This window comes from Perissodus microlepis, chromosome 13 (genome assembly GCF_051167445.1).
Source record: "Perissodus microlepis isolate ML-2025 ecotype Zambia chromosome 13, ASM5116744v1, whole genome shotgun sequence".
NCBI lineage: Eukaryota > Metazoa > Chordata > Actinopteri > Cichliformes > Cichlidae > Perissodus > Perissodus microlepis.
The window spans coordinates 990,582-1,009,402 of NC_140473.1; the positions used below are offsets into that span (position 1 = coordinate 990,582).

At 41.6% G+C, this 18,821-nt stretch overlaps 1 protein-coding gene across 1 annotated transcript in view; it reads right to left on the minus strand.

Moving 5' to 3' along the window:
- The window catches only part of LOC146374446 (uncharacterized), a 52,178-nt gene extending 34,853 nt beyond the window's left edge, over positions 1-17,325 (minus strand). Inside the window, exons 1-2 of the mRNA XM_084948528.1 lie at positions 17,019-17,325; positions 10,819-11,549 (exon numbers count right to left, since the gene is read on the minus strand). Of these exons, the coding sequence (XP_084804654.1) occupies positions 10,819-11,549; positions 17,019-17,094 (807 nt within the window). The 5' untranslated portion in view covers positions 17,095-17,325. The remainder of the gene's footprint in view (positions 1-10,818; positions 11,550-17,018) is intronic.
- Positions 17,326-18,821: the final 1,496 nt, after the last annotated feature.

Genomic DNA, 18,821 nt, shown 5'->3' on the forward strand with positions numbered 1-18,821 from the left:
CAGGTAAGTAACACTTCCCATTTTCTTCAGAACTGTTCCCTGAGTCCATTTTGTTTCCCCCCCCCTGAAGTTTCGGATACGCACAGCGTCCCCCTCCGAAAAAACACGAACAGGTTGGGTTTTGTAATCATGGTGTCGCTTCTGCTCAGACTGTTTCTGTTCAATGTGTCTGCTTAGTTCAGGTTTCAGCAGGCTGAAACGAGTCCGGATCTGACGTTTCAGGAACAACTCTGCTGGTGTACGACCCGTCACAGTGTGCGGTGTACTGCGATACATGATAAGGAAGTTTGCCAAACGATGGCTGAGTGGCAATGTGGCCTTACCATCTGTTTCCAGCACATTCTTCATCAGGGATCGTTTCAGGATTTGTACTGACCTCTCTGCTGCCCCGTTTGATGCAGGATGATAGGCAGGAACAGCTGTGTGTCTGATCCCATTTAACTCCAAAACTGATTGAATTCCTTTGACACAAGTTGAGGTCCATTGTCTGAAACAAGCTCTTCTGGAAGTCCATATGAAGCAAATAACCCTCTCAAAACCTCAATGGTGTTGTGTGAGGTAATGGATGGCATAGGGAACACTTCCAACCATTTTGAATGACTGTCAATGACAACTAAAAAGTACTGCTTGCCTTTTTCAGCGAAATCAATGTGAATCCGTTGCCAAACTCTCTCAGGCCACTTCCACGGATGGAGTGGTGCAACGGGTGGTGACTTCTGTACAGCCTGACAGACTGAGCAGCTTTGAACCAGTTCTTGTATATCACCATCACAGCCTGGCCACCACAGGTAACTGCGAGCGAGTGCTTTCATACGACAGATACCTGGATGTTCATGATGCAGGTCTTCCAGCACTTTCTGTTGGTAAACTGGTGGAATGATGACCCGTTGTCCCCAAAGAACACATCCTTGTTCTGCTGACAGCTCGTGTCTGCGTGTAAAGTAAGGCTTGAGTGATTCGTCTTGCATGTAACTCGGCCACCCATTCATGGTGTAGCTCCAGACCTTGCTGAGGATTGGATCCTTCATGGTTGCTCTCTCAATGTCTTTAGCTACTATTGGTAGCTCTTCCACATGTGAGAAATAGAAGATACTTCCCTCCTCTGCAATGTTGTCTGGCGTATTCCGAGGTAGACGTGACAATGCATCTGCATTGGCATGTTCAGCTGATCTTCTATATTCAATGTCATAGTTGTATGCCATTAGAATAAGAGCCCAGCGTTGCATTCTTAGTGCAGCGAGTGTTGGGACAGCTGACTTTGGCCCTAGTATAGCCAGCAGTGGCTTATGATCTGTTATGAGGGTGAATTTCCTTCCATACAGATATTTATGGAATTTCTTTACTCCAAAAATTATGGCAAGGGCCTCTTTTTCTATCTGGGCATACTTTCGCTCAGCTTCAGTTAATGTTCTTGATGCGAAAGCCACAGGCCTTTCCTCTCCATTTTCCATGACATGAGAGATGACTGCGCCCAATCCATAAGGTGACGCATCGCAGGCTAACTTCAATGGCAGATTTGTGCTGTAGTGCACCAACACTTTGTTCTGCAGCAGTAGACTTTTTGCATCCCTGAATGCTTTTGCACATTCCATGGTCCAAATCCATTTAGCATCTTTTCTCAACAGGTTATGCAAAGGCTGAAGAATGGTGGATGGATTTTCCAAAAATCGACTGTAGTAATTTAGAAGACCAAGAAAAGACTTCAGTTCAGTGACGTTTGTTGGTTCTGGTGCATTTGCTATGGCTGCTACCTTTTCCTCTAAAGGATGCAGTCCATCCCTGTCAATACGATGTCCCAGGTACTCCACACTGCTCTGAAGAAAGTGGCACTTGGAAAGCTTCACTCTGACACCATGCTTCTCCAGACGTGTGAGTACTTCCTCCAACCTCTTCAAATGATCCCTTTCAGATGAAGCAGTGATGAGGATGTCATCCAAAAAGCAGGTCACATGCTCCATCCCCTGAAGGATTTGATCCATCACAGACTGGAAAAGAGCCGGAGCACTGGAAACACCATAGCTGAGGCGATTGTACTTATAGAGACCTTTGTGTGTGTTGATGACCAGATACTTCTCTGATTCTTCATCTAACTGTAGCTGCTGATAGGCATGAGAAAGGTCAAGTTTACTGAAGGATGTTCCTCCAGCTAAAGTAGCAAACAAATCTTCAGTATTAGGAAGTGGATATCTTTCCTGGTTGACACTGACTTTGTAGTCACCACATATCCTAATTGTTTTGTCTGCTTTTGGCACAGTAACAATAGGGGATGCCCACTCACTTTTCTCAACCTTTGAAATAACCTTCACCTTTTCCAATCTGTCCAGCTCCTTTTCCACAGCTTCTTTTAGTGCATAAGGAACTAGGCGAGCTTTACAGAAAATTGGTGTAGTGTTTGGTTTAGTGTGGATTCTAGCTTTAAATCCCTTTATGCAGCCTTGGTCATCCGAAAACACTGCCTGATGGCGCTGAATCACTTCTAGTACTCCTGGCTTTGCTTCTTTCTGCACCAGTACCTTGTGTACTGTGAAAATCTGTTTCCAGTTCAGCTGTAGTTTCTTTAACCAGTTTCGTCCAATCAGAGCTGGTCTGTCTCCCTGAACAACGATCAGTGGTAGGGTGATGTTTTGAGTCCCATACTGTACTGGTAACATAATATATCCACGCACAGCAATGTGTTGGCCTGAGTAGGACTTGAGCTTTAGCCCACTGGCTGGTTTTATAGGGAAATGAGTGAGATGCATCTGATAATACTTGTCTGATACTACCGACACTGCTGATCCTGTATCCAGCAGCATGGTGGTGTTCTTGTTCCCAAGCGCAACATCCACTGTGTATCCCTTCTCACTGGAGGTGATGGAGTACATTGAATAAACTCCAAAAAGTTCAGCTTCATCATTCCTACTTGAGCATTCATCCTCAGTTTCCAAATACTGACTTTGCTGACTGAATTTTTTATTCCTGCAAGCACGTGCAATGTGTCCTATTTTTGCACAAACATGACACTTTTCACTCTTAAATTTGCACTCACGTGCTGAATGCTTTCCACCACAACGATAACATGGTTGCTTCACTCCTGTTCCTGTGTCTTTTTTAGGTCCCTTCCAGTTCTTTGGCTTGTTATTGCCCTCTTGCCTGTTCTGTCCTTTCCATCCTTTGTTGAAGAAATTTGGAGCATTTGTCAAGGCATTTACGTGGTGAGGGTCCTGGCGTCCTGAGAACTCCATCGTATTTTTCGAAGCGAGTTCCATGGATATGGCAATCTCACACGCACGTGGAAATGTAAGATCTTTCTCCGATAGTAGCTTGCGCTGCACAGCATCAGAACGCAGCCCACTAACAAAACGATCCCTCAGGGCCTCATCCAAATATTGTCCAAAATCACATGTGGCTGACAACTGCCTCAGGGCGACAACATAGTCAGAAACTGCCTCCCCTTCTTTCTGGTTACGTTTCTGAAAACGAAAACGCTCAGCTATCACCACTGGAGTCGGCTTATAATGCGCACTTAACGCTCCAGTCAGCGCTGCATATCCCATGGTACTCGGTACCCTCGGAGACACAAGATTCTTTAGCAGCCTGTATGCATCTGCTCCGATCACAGAGAGAAACGTGCACACCTTCTTCTCATCGGAAACATCATTTGCCAACATCCATTGCTCCAACCGCTCCAAATATGACTCAAAATCTTCCTTCGATTCATTATACTCTTCAACACGACCCACATGCATCGCCATGTTAGCTCACCAAAACTGTTCCGCTGCAGCCGTGAAGAAAACGTCTCGTTTTGTCTCTTTCCTTACATGTGAACACAGCCCTTCTACAGCCTCTGTCACGCTGTGGAAATCTTTAGAATCCTCGTCGCCAGTTGTGATATTCTGGATTAGGCTCTTGAAAAGATCAGGACAGAAGGACGTGGATAGGTGCCTTTATTGAACAGCAGGACATCACACACTAACTTGTTGTTTTTTTAGCGGTGCACAAACTACCCTTTTTTGTTGTTATATATTGGTCAACCAAGAACTAGCCCTGTAACAGGCACTTCTGTATTTTACCACTGGGGGGCAACAATTCACTCTATTACAGATATGTATTTTGTTGTTTTACGGAGCATATAGCTGCTGACCGCTACTAAGCATAAAGGCTAAGTTTTCACCCACTAGAGGGTGCTAATGTACCTCGTCATGTTTAGGCAGTGATGCAACGATTTCCCAGTTATATGCAATAATTTACAAGTTTTAGTGTTATTTGTTATGTAAGGTAAAGAGAATTAATTTGTGATTAATGAATAAGTCAAAAGGTTAAAGGTAACACACTGTTTGATTTACTAATAGTCTTTTATTCTGTATGTTGTAGCTCTTACGGTGTGTTCACATACACGGCTGTTTGATAAAAGGATTGTGAACCATCAGTTTGAGAGACCATCTTTTCAACCGGGGATGCTACATACACTTCTTATCTTCTCGTCCCCCACAATCAGGGTCAGTTGTGTCAGACGACGGACCTGATTCTGCTGGAGGACTTTTCCTCTTCAAAGGTTAATCCTTCTTTCTACCATTGGCAATGATTGATGGAGTTTTCTCTCTAATATTGTAGCATCTTTATCTTGCAATACAAAGTGGCTTGAGATGACTATTGTTATTGCTGTCAGCAATATTATCACCAGTTTGAACCAATTATATGTACATGCCTACATGAAGGTACAGGCCAATGAACTGTAGCGTCGTGAAAAGGCAGCAACCATGAGGTTATATATATGGCCTGCATTTGTATAGCGCTTTTCTAGTCCATAGGACCCCAAAGCGCTTTACACTACATTCAGTCATTCACCCATTCACACACACATTCACACACTGGCGATAGCAAGCTACATTGTAGCCACAGCTGCCCTGGGGCGCACTGACAGAGGCGAGGCTGCCGGACACAGGCGCCACTCACACAATAATATATATCCCACTCACACAAAAATATAAATTATGATACTAGTATCAAAGGTTAATGCAGTATGAACATGTAAAACTTCTTTATAGAGTCTTTTGAGTCGTTTTTAATCTGTGTAAAATGGTAACAGTCAGCACAATATACAGGCGAATGTAACAAGTGTAGCTTTTGTACAAACTAGACCTTGCACACATCCAGCACGTGTCATCACTGCTGGCTGTAGGAAATTCTATTTGTAACAGCCATTTAACTAAAAACAGAACAGGAGATCATAGCGGCAATAAAATCGTTACAGTCTCGCCGATCACCAGGCCCTGATGGCTTACCGAACGAGTTTTATGCCGCCTTTGCTGGAAAACTAGCCCCTGTGTTAGCTACATTATATACTGACTCTCTTGCCAAAGGTGTTTTGCCTGATAGCCTAAATCAAGCTTGTATAACATTACTTCCCAAAAAAGATAAAAACCCTTTGGGATGTGGATCCTACAGGCAGATTTCACTCCTGAAAAAGTTTTACCCAACATAATCTCTTCAGATCAGACTGGTTTTTATTAAAAACAGGCACTCCTTTTTTAGTATTCGTAGACTACTCAATATAATGTACACCCCCGGTCAAGCTGCTTCCGAATGCCTTCTCTCCATGGATGCAGAGAAGGCTTTCGATAGAGTAGAATGGGAATATCTATTTGAGACCTTACAAAGATTTGGGTTTGGAAGTTCCTTTTTATCCTGGGTGAAATTACTCTATGCCTGTCCTTCAGCTATGGTACTCACTAATAACCATTATTCTAAACCGTTCCGCTTACATCGTGGAACCCGTCAGGGCTGCCCCCTCAGCCCCCTCCTTTTCGTATTAGCTATTGAGCCGTTGGCAATAGCTATAAGAAGTAATCGTGCCATTCAAGGCGTTTCGCGATATGGCACTGAGCATAAATTATCTCTCTATGCCGATGATCTCCTGCTGTTTGTATCCGAGGCTGAGGTAACAATTCCCTCCATTCTTGAACTTTTTGATACATTTGGGCTTGTGTCAGGCTATAAATTGAATCTACACAAGAGTGAATTACTGCCTCTAAATATGCCTCTTTCCACATTAGCAAACATTACTGTTCCCTTCAAGATTGCAACGCACAGTTTTGTCTATCTCGGCGTAACTGTGACGAAAAACTTCAGTGATCTCTTTAAAGAAAATTTTACTAAGTTACACCTCAGTATGCAACAAGACTTGTCAAAATGGTTGCCGCTTCCTCTCTCGTTAGTTGGCAGAGTGAATGTAGTTAAAATGTCTGTATTACCCAAATATCTTTATCTGTTTCAAAGCCTCCCTATATACATTCTGAATGCTTATTTTAAGAAATTGGACTCTGTAATTACATCACACCTTTGGAACAACAAGAAACCACGTTTGCATAAAACACATCTGCAAAAATCAAAGCAAGACGGAGGCCTGGCTCTACCGAATTTCCGTTATTATTACTGGGCCTCCAATTTACGCTGTCTGACCTACTGGCTGCACTATCAGCACGACTGCAGCGGACCCGTATGGGTAGAAATGGAGAAGCTCTCTTCTGGTTCTTTCTTGCTATCGTCTGTCGTAGGTGCATCTATCCCGTTACCCAAAAGCCTGACAATTGAGAATCCTATAGTTAATAATATTATCCAGATTTGCTTTCAGTTTAGAAAACATTTTGATCTTCTGAAGATCTGCTTAGGCAGCCCAGTAGCTTCCAACTATGTTTTTTCCCCTTCACTGTCTGATGCCACATTTCAGGGCTGGCAGAGGCGAGGGCTGAGATCTTTAAAAGAACTATTCATTGACGGCACGTTTGCCTCATTTGAACAGCTGACTAATAAATACAACTTACCCCCCTCTCATTTTTTTAGGTACCTACAAATATGACACTTTCTTTCAGGCTCTATCCCAGGGTTCCCAAATAAACCCCCTCATGATGTAATGGATGACATTATGTGTTTTAACCCGGCTAAGAAAAAGGCCATATCATCAATACTTGTTCTGATTTTGCGCCTGGGTTCTTGTTCTATGTCTGCAATTAAGCAATCCTGGGAAGAGGATCTTAAAATCTGTATTACTGAAGCAGACTGGGGCAATGTTTTAAGTAATATTCACTCGTCCTCCATGTGTGCAAGACATTGCCTTCTGCAGTTTAAAATAGTGCACAGGGTTCATGTTAGCAAATCAAAATTGGCAAAGATGTATCCCCAGATTGACCCAACGTGCGAAAGATGTAAATTGGCAGAGGCCACCTTGATCCATATGTTTTGGTCCTGTCCCAAAATACAGAAGTTCTGGACGGATGTCTGTGGGGCTTTGTCATGCACAGGGCTCGCAAAATTTCAAAATCCCTGGTAGCCCTTTGGGCAGGGACTCTTCAGTTTTTGGTAGCCCAAAATAAATTTAAGTAGCCCGAATAAAAAAAGAGAGCAATTTTTTGATTGATGTTGTGTTTCGTTACAATATTATACATTAAAGTATAATATTGTAACAGAAACAAAACATTAATCAAAAAATTGTTGAAACACAAATTACAACATTGTATAAAAATTACAATCATCAACTCAAATACTTGGTTCTAATTAAACAGAAATTTCTATGAACTTGTAAGAACTGTGTAGGACATGAATCAGTCTGTGTCAGATCCTGAATTTGAAATTTCCACTGAAGTCACGGGTTTTTAAAGTTTGCAAAGACTGCTACATTGTGCCAGTGGTAGTTCACTCTTTGCAACATAGTAGCTGTTCTAAACAGATTTTTCAGGTTTATTTTTAGTATGTTATTTGCAATTGGTGTTTGTTCTGGGAAAGATATTGCAGACTGAGCAATAATGCATTTCTTGCATTTCTCATGGGTTCTAATGGGGGCCTTTCTTAAAATGACTGGTCCCAGTAACAAAGGCGCTTGTCGACTCAGAAATCGAGGGAAAACCAACAACACACCCGGCAGAACATTATGTTATTTACAGGGTGCACATAAGTGGTCCGCATGTGCGCATTCGCTGTCAAAATAAAACACGCGCACCAGATAAGACGTTGCAACTCGCGTTTGCGTCCATATAAAAGGCAGTGTTTTTGTCAGCTAGAGTGGGATTTTCACGGCACATTCTGCACCACATCTCTGTGCGTTCATCATTTGTTTTAAGCCAGCTCACCTCCTGCAACCACTTTTCCGAGAATACGCGCTTCTTTTGTGGTTCGGACTCCTTCTGACATTTCTTTGGAGGTGGAGGCAAACCAAAGTAATTGCTTAAAGGAGCTTCTTCGACATCTTTAAGAGTTCTAAACAAATGTCTGTCCTCCTCCAGAAAATCCTATGTACGCAAACACGCGTTGCAACTTCTTATCTTGTGCGCGTTTTTTATTTTGACAGTGAATGCGCACCTGCGGACCACTTATGTGCAGCCCTGGTTATTATTTAGCTCGTCATATTGCAGCCACAGAAATTCTTTTGTCCATGAAACCATAAAGCTGCACTTTCTTTTTGCCTTATAGTCTGATTTGTCATAACTTTTCCGTTTTGTGGTAAGCTTTTCTTTGGCTGTCCCTTCTTCACCCTGACCTGTCTTATTTGGCTCAGCAGAACTAAAATATATATCCTGCTGCTTTTACACAGGCACTCACATAACGCTCAGCGATTCTCTGCGCGATCAACCTCTCACATGTTTAAGCTGCGGGAGATTTCACTTGTCATGTTTGCATAGTAAGCTAACGATTGATAAGACGATGTCAGAGGAATTGGTGCGCAAATTATCATCACCCACCAATCAGTGCTGTCGCTCTCTATACACAGTTCCTGCGATTGCAAAGTGAAAGCAAAAAACAAGCGCAAATTCAAACGCAATTTCAATATGTCACATATTGACAGTGGCTCACCGATGCCAATGACATAATTACCCAGCTACATTTCCGAAAGAATGCAAAAGCATTGACATACATTTTTCCTTCCTATGATAGCCCGACGGGCAGGGCAGAGATAGATTTTGGTAGCCCGACTGGAAAAATCGCTAGCCCCGGGACGTCGGGCTAGCGATTTTGCGAGCCCTGATGCATATTTGGGATAAGAGTGTCACTCAATCCACTTTTATTTTTATTTGGGGTCAATTCCGATGGTCTGGCACTACCAGCAGGGGGTCAAAGAATTATTGTCTTCTCTACACTATTGGCAAGACGTCTAATACTTTTGAAGTGGAAGGATGCAGCCCCGCCCACAGTTTCGCATTGGGTTAAGGATGTATTATTTCATCTTAAATTAGAGAAAATTAGGTTCGTTTAGAGAGGCTCTGTAAATAAATTTAACAAAGTCTGGAAACCCTTTTTGATATTTTTTGACCAACCATCTACACAGGTTCAGGAATGACCTTTATTTATTTATTTATCTATTTTTAATTATATTTGTTTGCTTATTTTTTCTTTCTTCTTATTCTGTATACCTTGGCTGGTGTTATTTTGCACTGAAGTTTTTCCTTTTAAACTTTTGATTACTTGACAGCGAACAGGGGTGTTGTTTGTTAGGGTGGGTTTTTATTTTTATTTTTTATTTTTTCCCCTCTCTTACTTTTATTTGATTCTTTGTATTTTTGTATTTCATTGTGGAAAATAATAAATATATTAAACACTAAAAGCATAACAGAACTAAACTGAAACATAGTCTTTAGCAGAATGCTTGATTGGATACTGTATGAACTGATGCACTAACTGTAGCTGTTCAGTGACTTGGTTTCAATAAGACATTACACTGTAAAATCTTTGGGCAGTACTGTATGTGTTATGCCTGAAGATTAGTGATGTGCCATACCACTGATTTCCTTTCTGATCCGACAGCAAGTAAAATTCAGGGTGGTATCGATGACACTGATCCGATACCGATACTTTGTGCAAAAACGTAATGTGTTATTGTATTTCAGATTATAGCTTCATAATGATTGCAGGACATCAGACTGCTTGTTCTTATTGTTTAATTATGAAGAATTATCATATAGAAATAAAAAAACCTGAAGCTGTGTGTCGATGCTATTTGAACACACATATGTTGTCATTTAACATGTAGATACTTTCCTGGACGCTTCATCAAAAACCTTCAACATTCACACTTTCCCTCGTTCACAGCAGTGCTGTGCCACACTACACATTTTGGTATCGATCCAGTACCAAGTAAATACAGGGCCAGTACTGTCGATGTGACTCAGGCAGCTAAATGGGGGAGAGTAGTGTGCCATGATTAATGAGACGAATTCTCAACTAGCAAATTGTGAAACATTTTAAACAGAAACTGGATTTTTGGAGACCTGGAATGTTTTTCTGTCTTTTAGCACACAAAAAGCTTTGGACATTTTTCATAGTGCATGTTGGAGGTTTATTTTTCCCAAAGAAATAATTAACACAGCTCAGCGGGCTACACACTGAAGGATAGAAGCAATGTATCGATCCGATACCAATACTAGTGTTGGTATCGATACTATCGATATTTGGATCGATCCGCCTACCTCTACTGGAGATTTGATTTAGGAAATTCTGACATGCCAGCTCATCTGGCATCTCACTATCCAGCTGCCAGGGCTATCCAGTCCTGGCAGCTGGATAGTCACACCTTTGGAGTGGGAGTCGCAAGTTCAATTCCCATCCAGTAAGGGTCCTGGCTAGACCCCCCATGCTAACAAAAAAACCAAGCCCTGGAATGGCACGGTTGTGTCTGCAGCTCGGACACAAGCATTTCACTGCTCTGCATGATTGTGTATGTCACATATAAACATACATACATACAAACATATCATCGAGAAACATCGGGGCTACATTAGTCTGCTCAGTTTGCACCCTTGTAAAGTGTGAGGAAGGATCAGCTGATGTTCAGTGATGCTTTTTTCTTACCTTACTTAATCTGCAGCATTCGTCCATGTACTCTTCCAGGCTGTCACTGGTGATACTCCTTTTAATAGGCTCGGGTTCAAAGACTTTGCTTGTCATGTCATCACAGCTTTGTATTAAGGATTGCTCTCCAAGCCTCGTATCCTCTGAGCTGGTCCTTCCTGTCACAGCCCTGGACTCTTCAGCATCCTCACTTTGTTCAGGACCTGAAACCCTGCAGTGGTTCACATCCTCACCTATGTGCAACTCTACTGTTATAGCCGAAGAAATAAGTGTATTTGAATGAATTAACAAACTATCCTGTGTATCCACTGTTGTATTTAAACTGTTATCCGCTGAGTCATTTGCCTGGTTTTTCTCAGTGCTCTTTGTATCTGCAACAAGTCTGTCAGAGAGGACGGTGGGCTCAGAGTTTAAGTTGGAGGAGTCACAGGAAGACTCTCGACTGTGCACCACAAAGCTCTGCTCAGATCCTGTTGGGGTGGATGGTGAATGAGCTCCGCTGGGAAGCTCCACTCCAGAGTCCTCTGATTCACACTTGAACAAGTTTGAGAGATGAGTATCTGACAAAATGGCAGATAGATATTTGGAGCCAGGCTTGATCTGAGGCTGCCCAGGCTTTTCATCAAGCTGAGAATTCAGCTCGGGGTGTGAGTTGTCCTGGTCAATAAAAAGCTTCATTTTTGTCAGGACAACCTCACTGTCCAGTAATGTGTTTTTACTGTCTCCTTTACCTGTTAAATAGAAAAAGAAATATGTATCAATTGTCATTTTTCATATTTTAGGAAGTCCTTCAATACTGTGTTGACTGTCCTAACCATTTTCTGAGCTGTTTGAAACGGTTTGAATCCAGCGAACACGTCTTTGAGTAAAAAGTTATTCGGTTGAAGAATGTTTGTCATCATGGTTAAAAATTTTGGGAACAGTTTCCTGGTTGAACTCCAGGGCCAAGAATCTTACTTCCTTAGACAAAGCTCTTTCTTAGCCAGACACAGTTGTAGCTTTCTTCTTGTCATATACACGGTAACATGCATGGTACCTTGTCTATCATTATGTTTAAATGTTGTAAAGGAGATACTGTGGAGGAAACTACCACAAATGAGACCTTGTTAACTTTGGGAGGGGTGATATGTGTATATGTGTACATCTGTCAGATTGTGTCTTGTACAGCAGTGCAAGTACTTGTCACCACCTTTATGATGAGGATGATATGAGGATAGAGTTCTTGCTGTAGATCTGTGCCTGGGATGGCATTTTGAAACAAAGAGACTCACAAATTACAGCTTCTGCTACAGCTGGTCACAGGGAGTACTGAGCACTTAGTGTAACGTCAACATGTTGACGGCATTGGGGCATTTTGGTCGAATATATTTCCAGAAAACAAAGGTGGATATCTTGTCAAAGCAAATGCAAAATTAAAAACTGTTTGCTTTTATCCTCTCTGAGTGGAGGAGGCAGTTCTTGCACGGGAATTTTGACGAAACTATAAATGTAAAATAATATGAATAAAAGTGGAAGTCTTTCTTGTCTAAGCACAGAAGAAAACATGTAAAAGCAGTGTGTGTTTGTGAGAAACAGCTTCCCTCTGTGTGGTTTCAATAAGAAAGAAGGGACATTGTAACTGTAAACGGTGGCGGCCTGAACTGAAAGATGAATGAGACACAAGTCATTTAATAAAAACAGGATGTCAGAGGAGGAGCCACAAAACTGCTGTCGGTTATATTGGATCTAAACTATTCAAGGGCAGCTCCTTTATTACCCACACAGCTGTCCAGTGTAAACACTAGAATACCACAATGCAGAGCGAGCTCAGGTCTGTCAGCAACTAATAAAAGATCATTACAAACTTTTAAAAGCACAGTTTCAGTTCTATGTAACATTTGGAAACCAGGCTGAAATGAGAATACATTCAAGACTTTCTGCTTTTCTACAAATCCTTCTGAGAGCCTGAGTCCAGGGATACGTTTTAGGTTTAACACAGTTGGTTTTAAAAGAAGCAAAATTCAAGAGCATTTGAAGAAGCGGCGCTGAACAAAGTGAGCAGATGATGAGCTCACGGCTTAAGGGAGCGATTGTCCAAGGGAGGGGCCCAATATTCTGATAAACAGCAGAAGAATGTCCAGCAGTGATGATGCAGGGGTCACGCACACATAAAAGAGGTTTAACTGGTGGACATGGCGCAGAAATTTGAATTATAACAGACGTGATCAGAAAAGTTTAAACTGCAAATTTGAATATCACATAATTACAGAGCACGAGATAAGACTGAATCCAAAGTACGTGCACGCTCATGGGAGGGAGCGCCGACTGAACAAGATTAAAAGAGTCAGTAAGGTTCAGGACGTCTTTCACAAGAGGTTTCAAAGTTGACATAAATATCAGCAGTGAGCATCTAAAACTGTTAAAATGGTGAATTTGCAGTACTGTGGTTAAGTTTAATGACTCCCTATGATTCTTTATGGTGGACAGTCAATGACAGGTTACATCAATTATTCTTATTTATATTGTGAATTTATTTAATTTGATGATTTTTGATTTATACTGGCATTACAAATCAGCCTCACAGTGTTTGTAACATCTGCTTATATCTTGCTGAATTCAGCTGGAGCCCTAAATCCACAAGAAGCAGTGAGCAGCACGTCAGCTGATCACAGCCTGCGGCTCACAAAACGAGTGATTATGTGACTTGGAATTCTTTTCCACACGGTGCACTGCTACACCTGATCTTAGGGTTCATGCCAAATCCTATTTTAACACATCCTGGCTACTGTTGTTGGTTTTAAATACACAGCATACAGAGCTGAGCTCATACTGCTGTTAGAACTAAATTATATGTAGCCTGAAAGACAGCACTATACTTGCCTTTAAAGATTGTTACTTTGAGCACATGATAACTATTCGAGGAAATACAGATGAGATTATCAGTACTCTTACAAAATGAGGAGAACATTACATTTAGAAAGCTACACTAGGTATCAGCGTTTTTCATCAACACAAGGTTATAATAACCATATCTGAAATAATGTGAACATTTTTAGTGTATTTTAATAGCATCTCACAAAGTGCTGAAGGTAGGCTGAGCAGCAGTTATTATATGAATAGTATCGTGCTACTCTTTTGTCTCTTTGCCCTCACTCTCTGACCACTCACAAGTTTCCCTTCAGTTTGAATTAAAGGTTTTGTTCATTTAATTGCATTAACCCAGAGTTAGCCAGCACTGATGCTTCTCCTTGGAGAAGAGGAGGCAGGTCCACACGTGTCCATTTGGCGAGGTTGCTTTGTTATCAGTTGTAACTCCTTTGCAGAGTTTACTTGTCAAAGCCAAATAGCAGCTGATGAGCCCACGAATTTATTTCCATAAACAAGTAACAGAAAAGACAAAACCATCAGAGCGATTAAACTACGTACAGCAGCTCGTCTCAATAATCCTGTACCCCTGTGCAGTGGAGGTCTGTTCGTGTGAATAGCCTGCACACAAAAATGGGCGAGTGTAATTACACACTAAAGCCACGTCAGCCATGTGAACAGACTTCTGGCCATTGTGATCCAATCGCCATCCATCCCTAAAGTGCTCTCTGTGCAGTAATTGTCAGCTGGTTAGGTGTCGCCGTGATCCAGCTGTCCTCATCCTGGCCAAACAACACAAACAGGTATTTTATCCTGTAATTTACAGCAGTCTCTGTTCCTAGTGTCAGTGCTTTCTAAACCCAGCAACATATTATTACAGTCCACCAACGCTGCCCCCACCCAAATTCATTCTAAAGCTCGTCTCTGTCTGAAGGCGTCCTTCAGCTGTTTCCATCATATTTATTCACGTTCCACTGAGTTTTCAATCAAGCGAGTACTTAAAAAGTCTGAGTTGAGGACTAATGCTGTTAAAGTAGAGTAAGCAGAGTGCCCTGTTGCCTTCTCCTGATGCCTAAGCTTTCACACCTTAATAACAAAGCTCTGAGCCGCCTCGAAGGCAGAGGGAACTAGAAACATCCTGTCTCCGGACCCTCACGCGCACTGTGTGATGATAAAATGTATGTCACTGGATTCAAGTGCACCCAAGTGGTATCAAGACCTTAGTTAATGTTGCATTGTGAGTATGGTTTAATGATTATTATTAAGAATCTAATCAGTTATTCCATCTAAGAACAGAAATGCCAAAGCAACAGTTGGGTGATGGTGCTCGTATGGACTTACATGTTTGCAAAATGAATTTCCTCAAAAAAATAACAAAAACTTTGGCATCTCAGAATCATTTGTTTTATTACGATAACAAATAAAGTTCTCCAGTTTGTGTTTAATCTGCAGGTTAGCAGTTATCTGGAAATAATTTTAAGCAGCTCTGGTGACATCAGATGTTTTTTTGTCTGCTGGACATTTTTCAACCAATAATAATGATGATATGATAATAACCTCAGTTGTTTCTTTCATTTGTGATGCCAGTAACCAGGTGAGGAAGCTAAACTGTGATATTTTTTGGGTAAAGGCTATGTTACTTAAAGTTTCCAGTAAAAATTATTTTTAAAATAAAGATAATATTTATTTCTAAATAAAAAAACATGACAAAAGTATACTGTATGTGTGCAACATGCTGAATAAGCAAAAGTATCATAAATGGAAGAAATACAAACTGTGAATGTGGCTCCAAAGACGATCATCATACATCCTTAAGTGAAGCACTTTCTTTTTTTCTTCCCATGAAATCACCTTCAAACTGCACACGCTCTTATAAAAGGTGGTTTTCCGGAGCCCTTTAATTTTCTTATAGATGTTGACTAAACCTTCTGGTTTGTGCCCTCTGGCTGTCTCTTAATGCAGAGAACGACATTTGTCTCTTTTTTAAAACAACACAGAACACATATGGAAAGCCTTTGGGCTTAGGTGTTGGTTTAGTTGGCCTCTGACAACACGAGGTCATAAACAGGCTGCGACAGGCCTGCTATTTTTACAGCCCTGCTGTGGTGTGTGTTTGTCAGGGTCACTGTGGGTGGTTAAACTGACCACTTATCATCTGGAGCTGCAGAAGAAGAGGCTTAGGTGGAGCAGCCAAGCATTTTTTGTTGTTTTAGGAAGGCTGGTCTTCTGGGCTTAGAGCCAAGGTGGTGGAATATTATCAGTGTCTTTTTGTCTACGAGACATCCATCAGGTCTAATTTCATGCTTCCTGTTAGGGACGTGGAGAAGTCATCAAATTCTTGTCTGGATCTCGATCAATTTCATGAAAACTAGTGATTGTCTTTAGTCATTAAATCTTGATGAAACTGTTTATTCTGAATAAATTATGACAAATAAGCAGTTTTTTCCTGGATTTGTTCAACCGACTAAAGTATCACAAACAAAAACAAGGAAACTGACATTGCCTTTATATTTTACGTACACAGAACAGATAACAAAGTAAGTCAAGCATCGAGCCCTTCAGTCCTTCCCAGCGCATCGATCATTACTGGCCTGGGACCTAAAACAGCATCCCCAGTCATAGCCCTTTCTTATTTTCTAAAGCAATGTTGTTTTCAATAGAACATTTCTAAATGTGTTGTCTTATTATTACAGTTAGACTTGAGTACTAAAAAGAATATTTGCATAACAAAGTTTCACAACAGGAATTCCACTGCAGTTTATCTGCAGTCAAACATAAAATAAATCCGATGAGCCCTGCTGTGAGGGCAGGAAATCAAGCTAGTAGCATATGTTACTTTGTATCTGCCTCCTACACTGAGCTTATATTGAAACAGAAGGCACAGCTGGGGTCCCTGTTATGTTTTCCACTACTTCCTGACCACGGTGCCATCCATCCGTGCTACTCGGTCTTCTTTATCAAAGTCAGTGGGGCCCCATCTTATCAAAAACCATTAAGATAAGACAAGAATGTGCAGGAGCACTGTAACTCGAGTCAGAACTGCTTCTATTAGTCTCTCCCATTCTTGGTGCTGTCTTTGTGTTGATGAAATTAGTGGCTGTCCTTTAACTGATGATTAAATGGCTACAAACTGAAAGCTTGCTAGTAGTTGCACAAGTACCACAAACAAAAACATGGAAACTGACATCAGCTTTTAATTTTATAGAACAATAACTCTCACATCTGCTGCTCAAGATTCAAAACACTGAAGAACAAGAACAGCTGAGAAACAAAAGTCACGGACATCACTGTGTAAACGACGACGGAGCCATTTCCAAGGCTTCAGGACTTTCTGAGAGGAAAAAAGGAGACTTTACCTTTCCTCCAAGGGGCCATGATGGAAAATGACTTCTGCCAGCTGATGACAAGTGCAGCCTTTTTTTTCACACTCATCTTGTTGTAGCAAAATTTGAATTTCAGAAAACTTAAATGTGAGTTTCAGAGAGGAAAGATGAAAGAAAAGGTTCTTAGAGATTCTTCGTGATGTATTCTGCCTTGAAGATCAGCTGTGGGAAAGGTGTCTGTTGTTGGAGGAGCTTGCATAGAGGCTGCCCTCGATAGCGGAGTCATGATTCCTGTGTCCCTTTGCTGTGGTGCTTGAGTGAGTAAAAGCAGCTCCTCAGGCTGAGGAGGGGCTGGGCTCAGGCAGCAGCATTCACAGTCAGGAGGAGGAGTGGTAGGAAGCCAGAGGGGGAATGGCCACGAGACATCAACTACAAAGCAATGTTCGATGAGTGAAGTGCTGCCAGTATGTACACAGCTTAGTAACAAAAACAAATATGAGAAATGAGAAGTGTTTATCTGGTATTGCAGTCGTACTCTCATTATGTTCTTTTCTCAGCAGGCAATGGATGAAAATTAATTACTTCAATTTTGCAGTGTAAAAATTGTAACTTGTTTCCTTTAAAGGAGTCCAACAATAAAACACGTTAGTTTAGACTGTGGAGGCTGTTTCTCCCAATCACAGCCCTCTAGATCACACGATCCCCCCCAGGAGGACGATATAGTCCCCACAAGGGATTCCAGGATTATATATTAAGTTATATAAGCCCTTTTAATACGCTTAAATAACCAATTAAATCATCATTCTATATGCATTTTTTCAATTCAATTTTATTTATATTGCGCCAAATCACAACAACAGTCGCCTCAAGGCGCTTGCATCCATTCACTTTCCTATTTCTGGGTAAGTGCCCTCGAGCGTCCCACGCAGCAACTATAAAACAGCTCTGCTGATTGATTTTAACATCCATGTAGATGCTAACAATGACAGACTCAACCTTAATTATTTAGACTCAGTTTGCTTTTTTCAAAATGTAGTCCAAAACAGTCCAAAACACATTCAAGGTCTTGAATAATTAATGATGCAGATGCTGCCTGTGACTGCAGACAGTACTCAGAGGCACTTTTCATTATCTGTAGGGATTTTAATCACGTCTCACTGGACTCCACTTTGCCTGCTTCCACCAGTTTGTGAACTGTCCACTAGGAATAACAGGACAACTGATCTACTGTATGCTAATGTAAGGGATGCATACAGAGTCACACCTCTACCCCCACTCTGAAAGTCAGACCATAACGTTGTTTAGCTACAGTACACCCCTCTGCTTCACCACACTGTATCGGGAAATGCAGAGAGACTGCTTTGAATCCGCTGACTGGGATGTGCTGCTGGATCCACGTGATAAGGACAATGAAGGGATCGCCGGCTGTCTGACTGACTACATGAATATCTGTGTGGATGAGGTCTCCTCTGTCAAGACAGCATGTTTTTCTAATAAAAAACCCCGGATAACACAGGTGGTGAAGGGTGTCCTCAACAGGAAGAAGGTGACCTTCAGAATAAAGGACAGGTCAATTATCAAGTCAGCGGTAGGTGAAGCAGTGCCTGTAGGTGGCACTATAGGACACGTGGAGGAGAGGCTACCTGGATCGGCAGCCATCTCACAGACAGACCACACTATATCAGGCTGAAGGATATCAAGTCTTACACTCAGCAGCTCAGCAGCACTGGTGCACCTCGGGTCACGGTGCTGGCCCCTCTTCTCTTCACCTTATACACTTCAGACTTCTGCTCAGTGATGTGTCATGGTCAGAAATTTGCAGATGGCACAGGCATC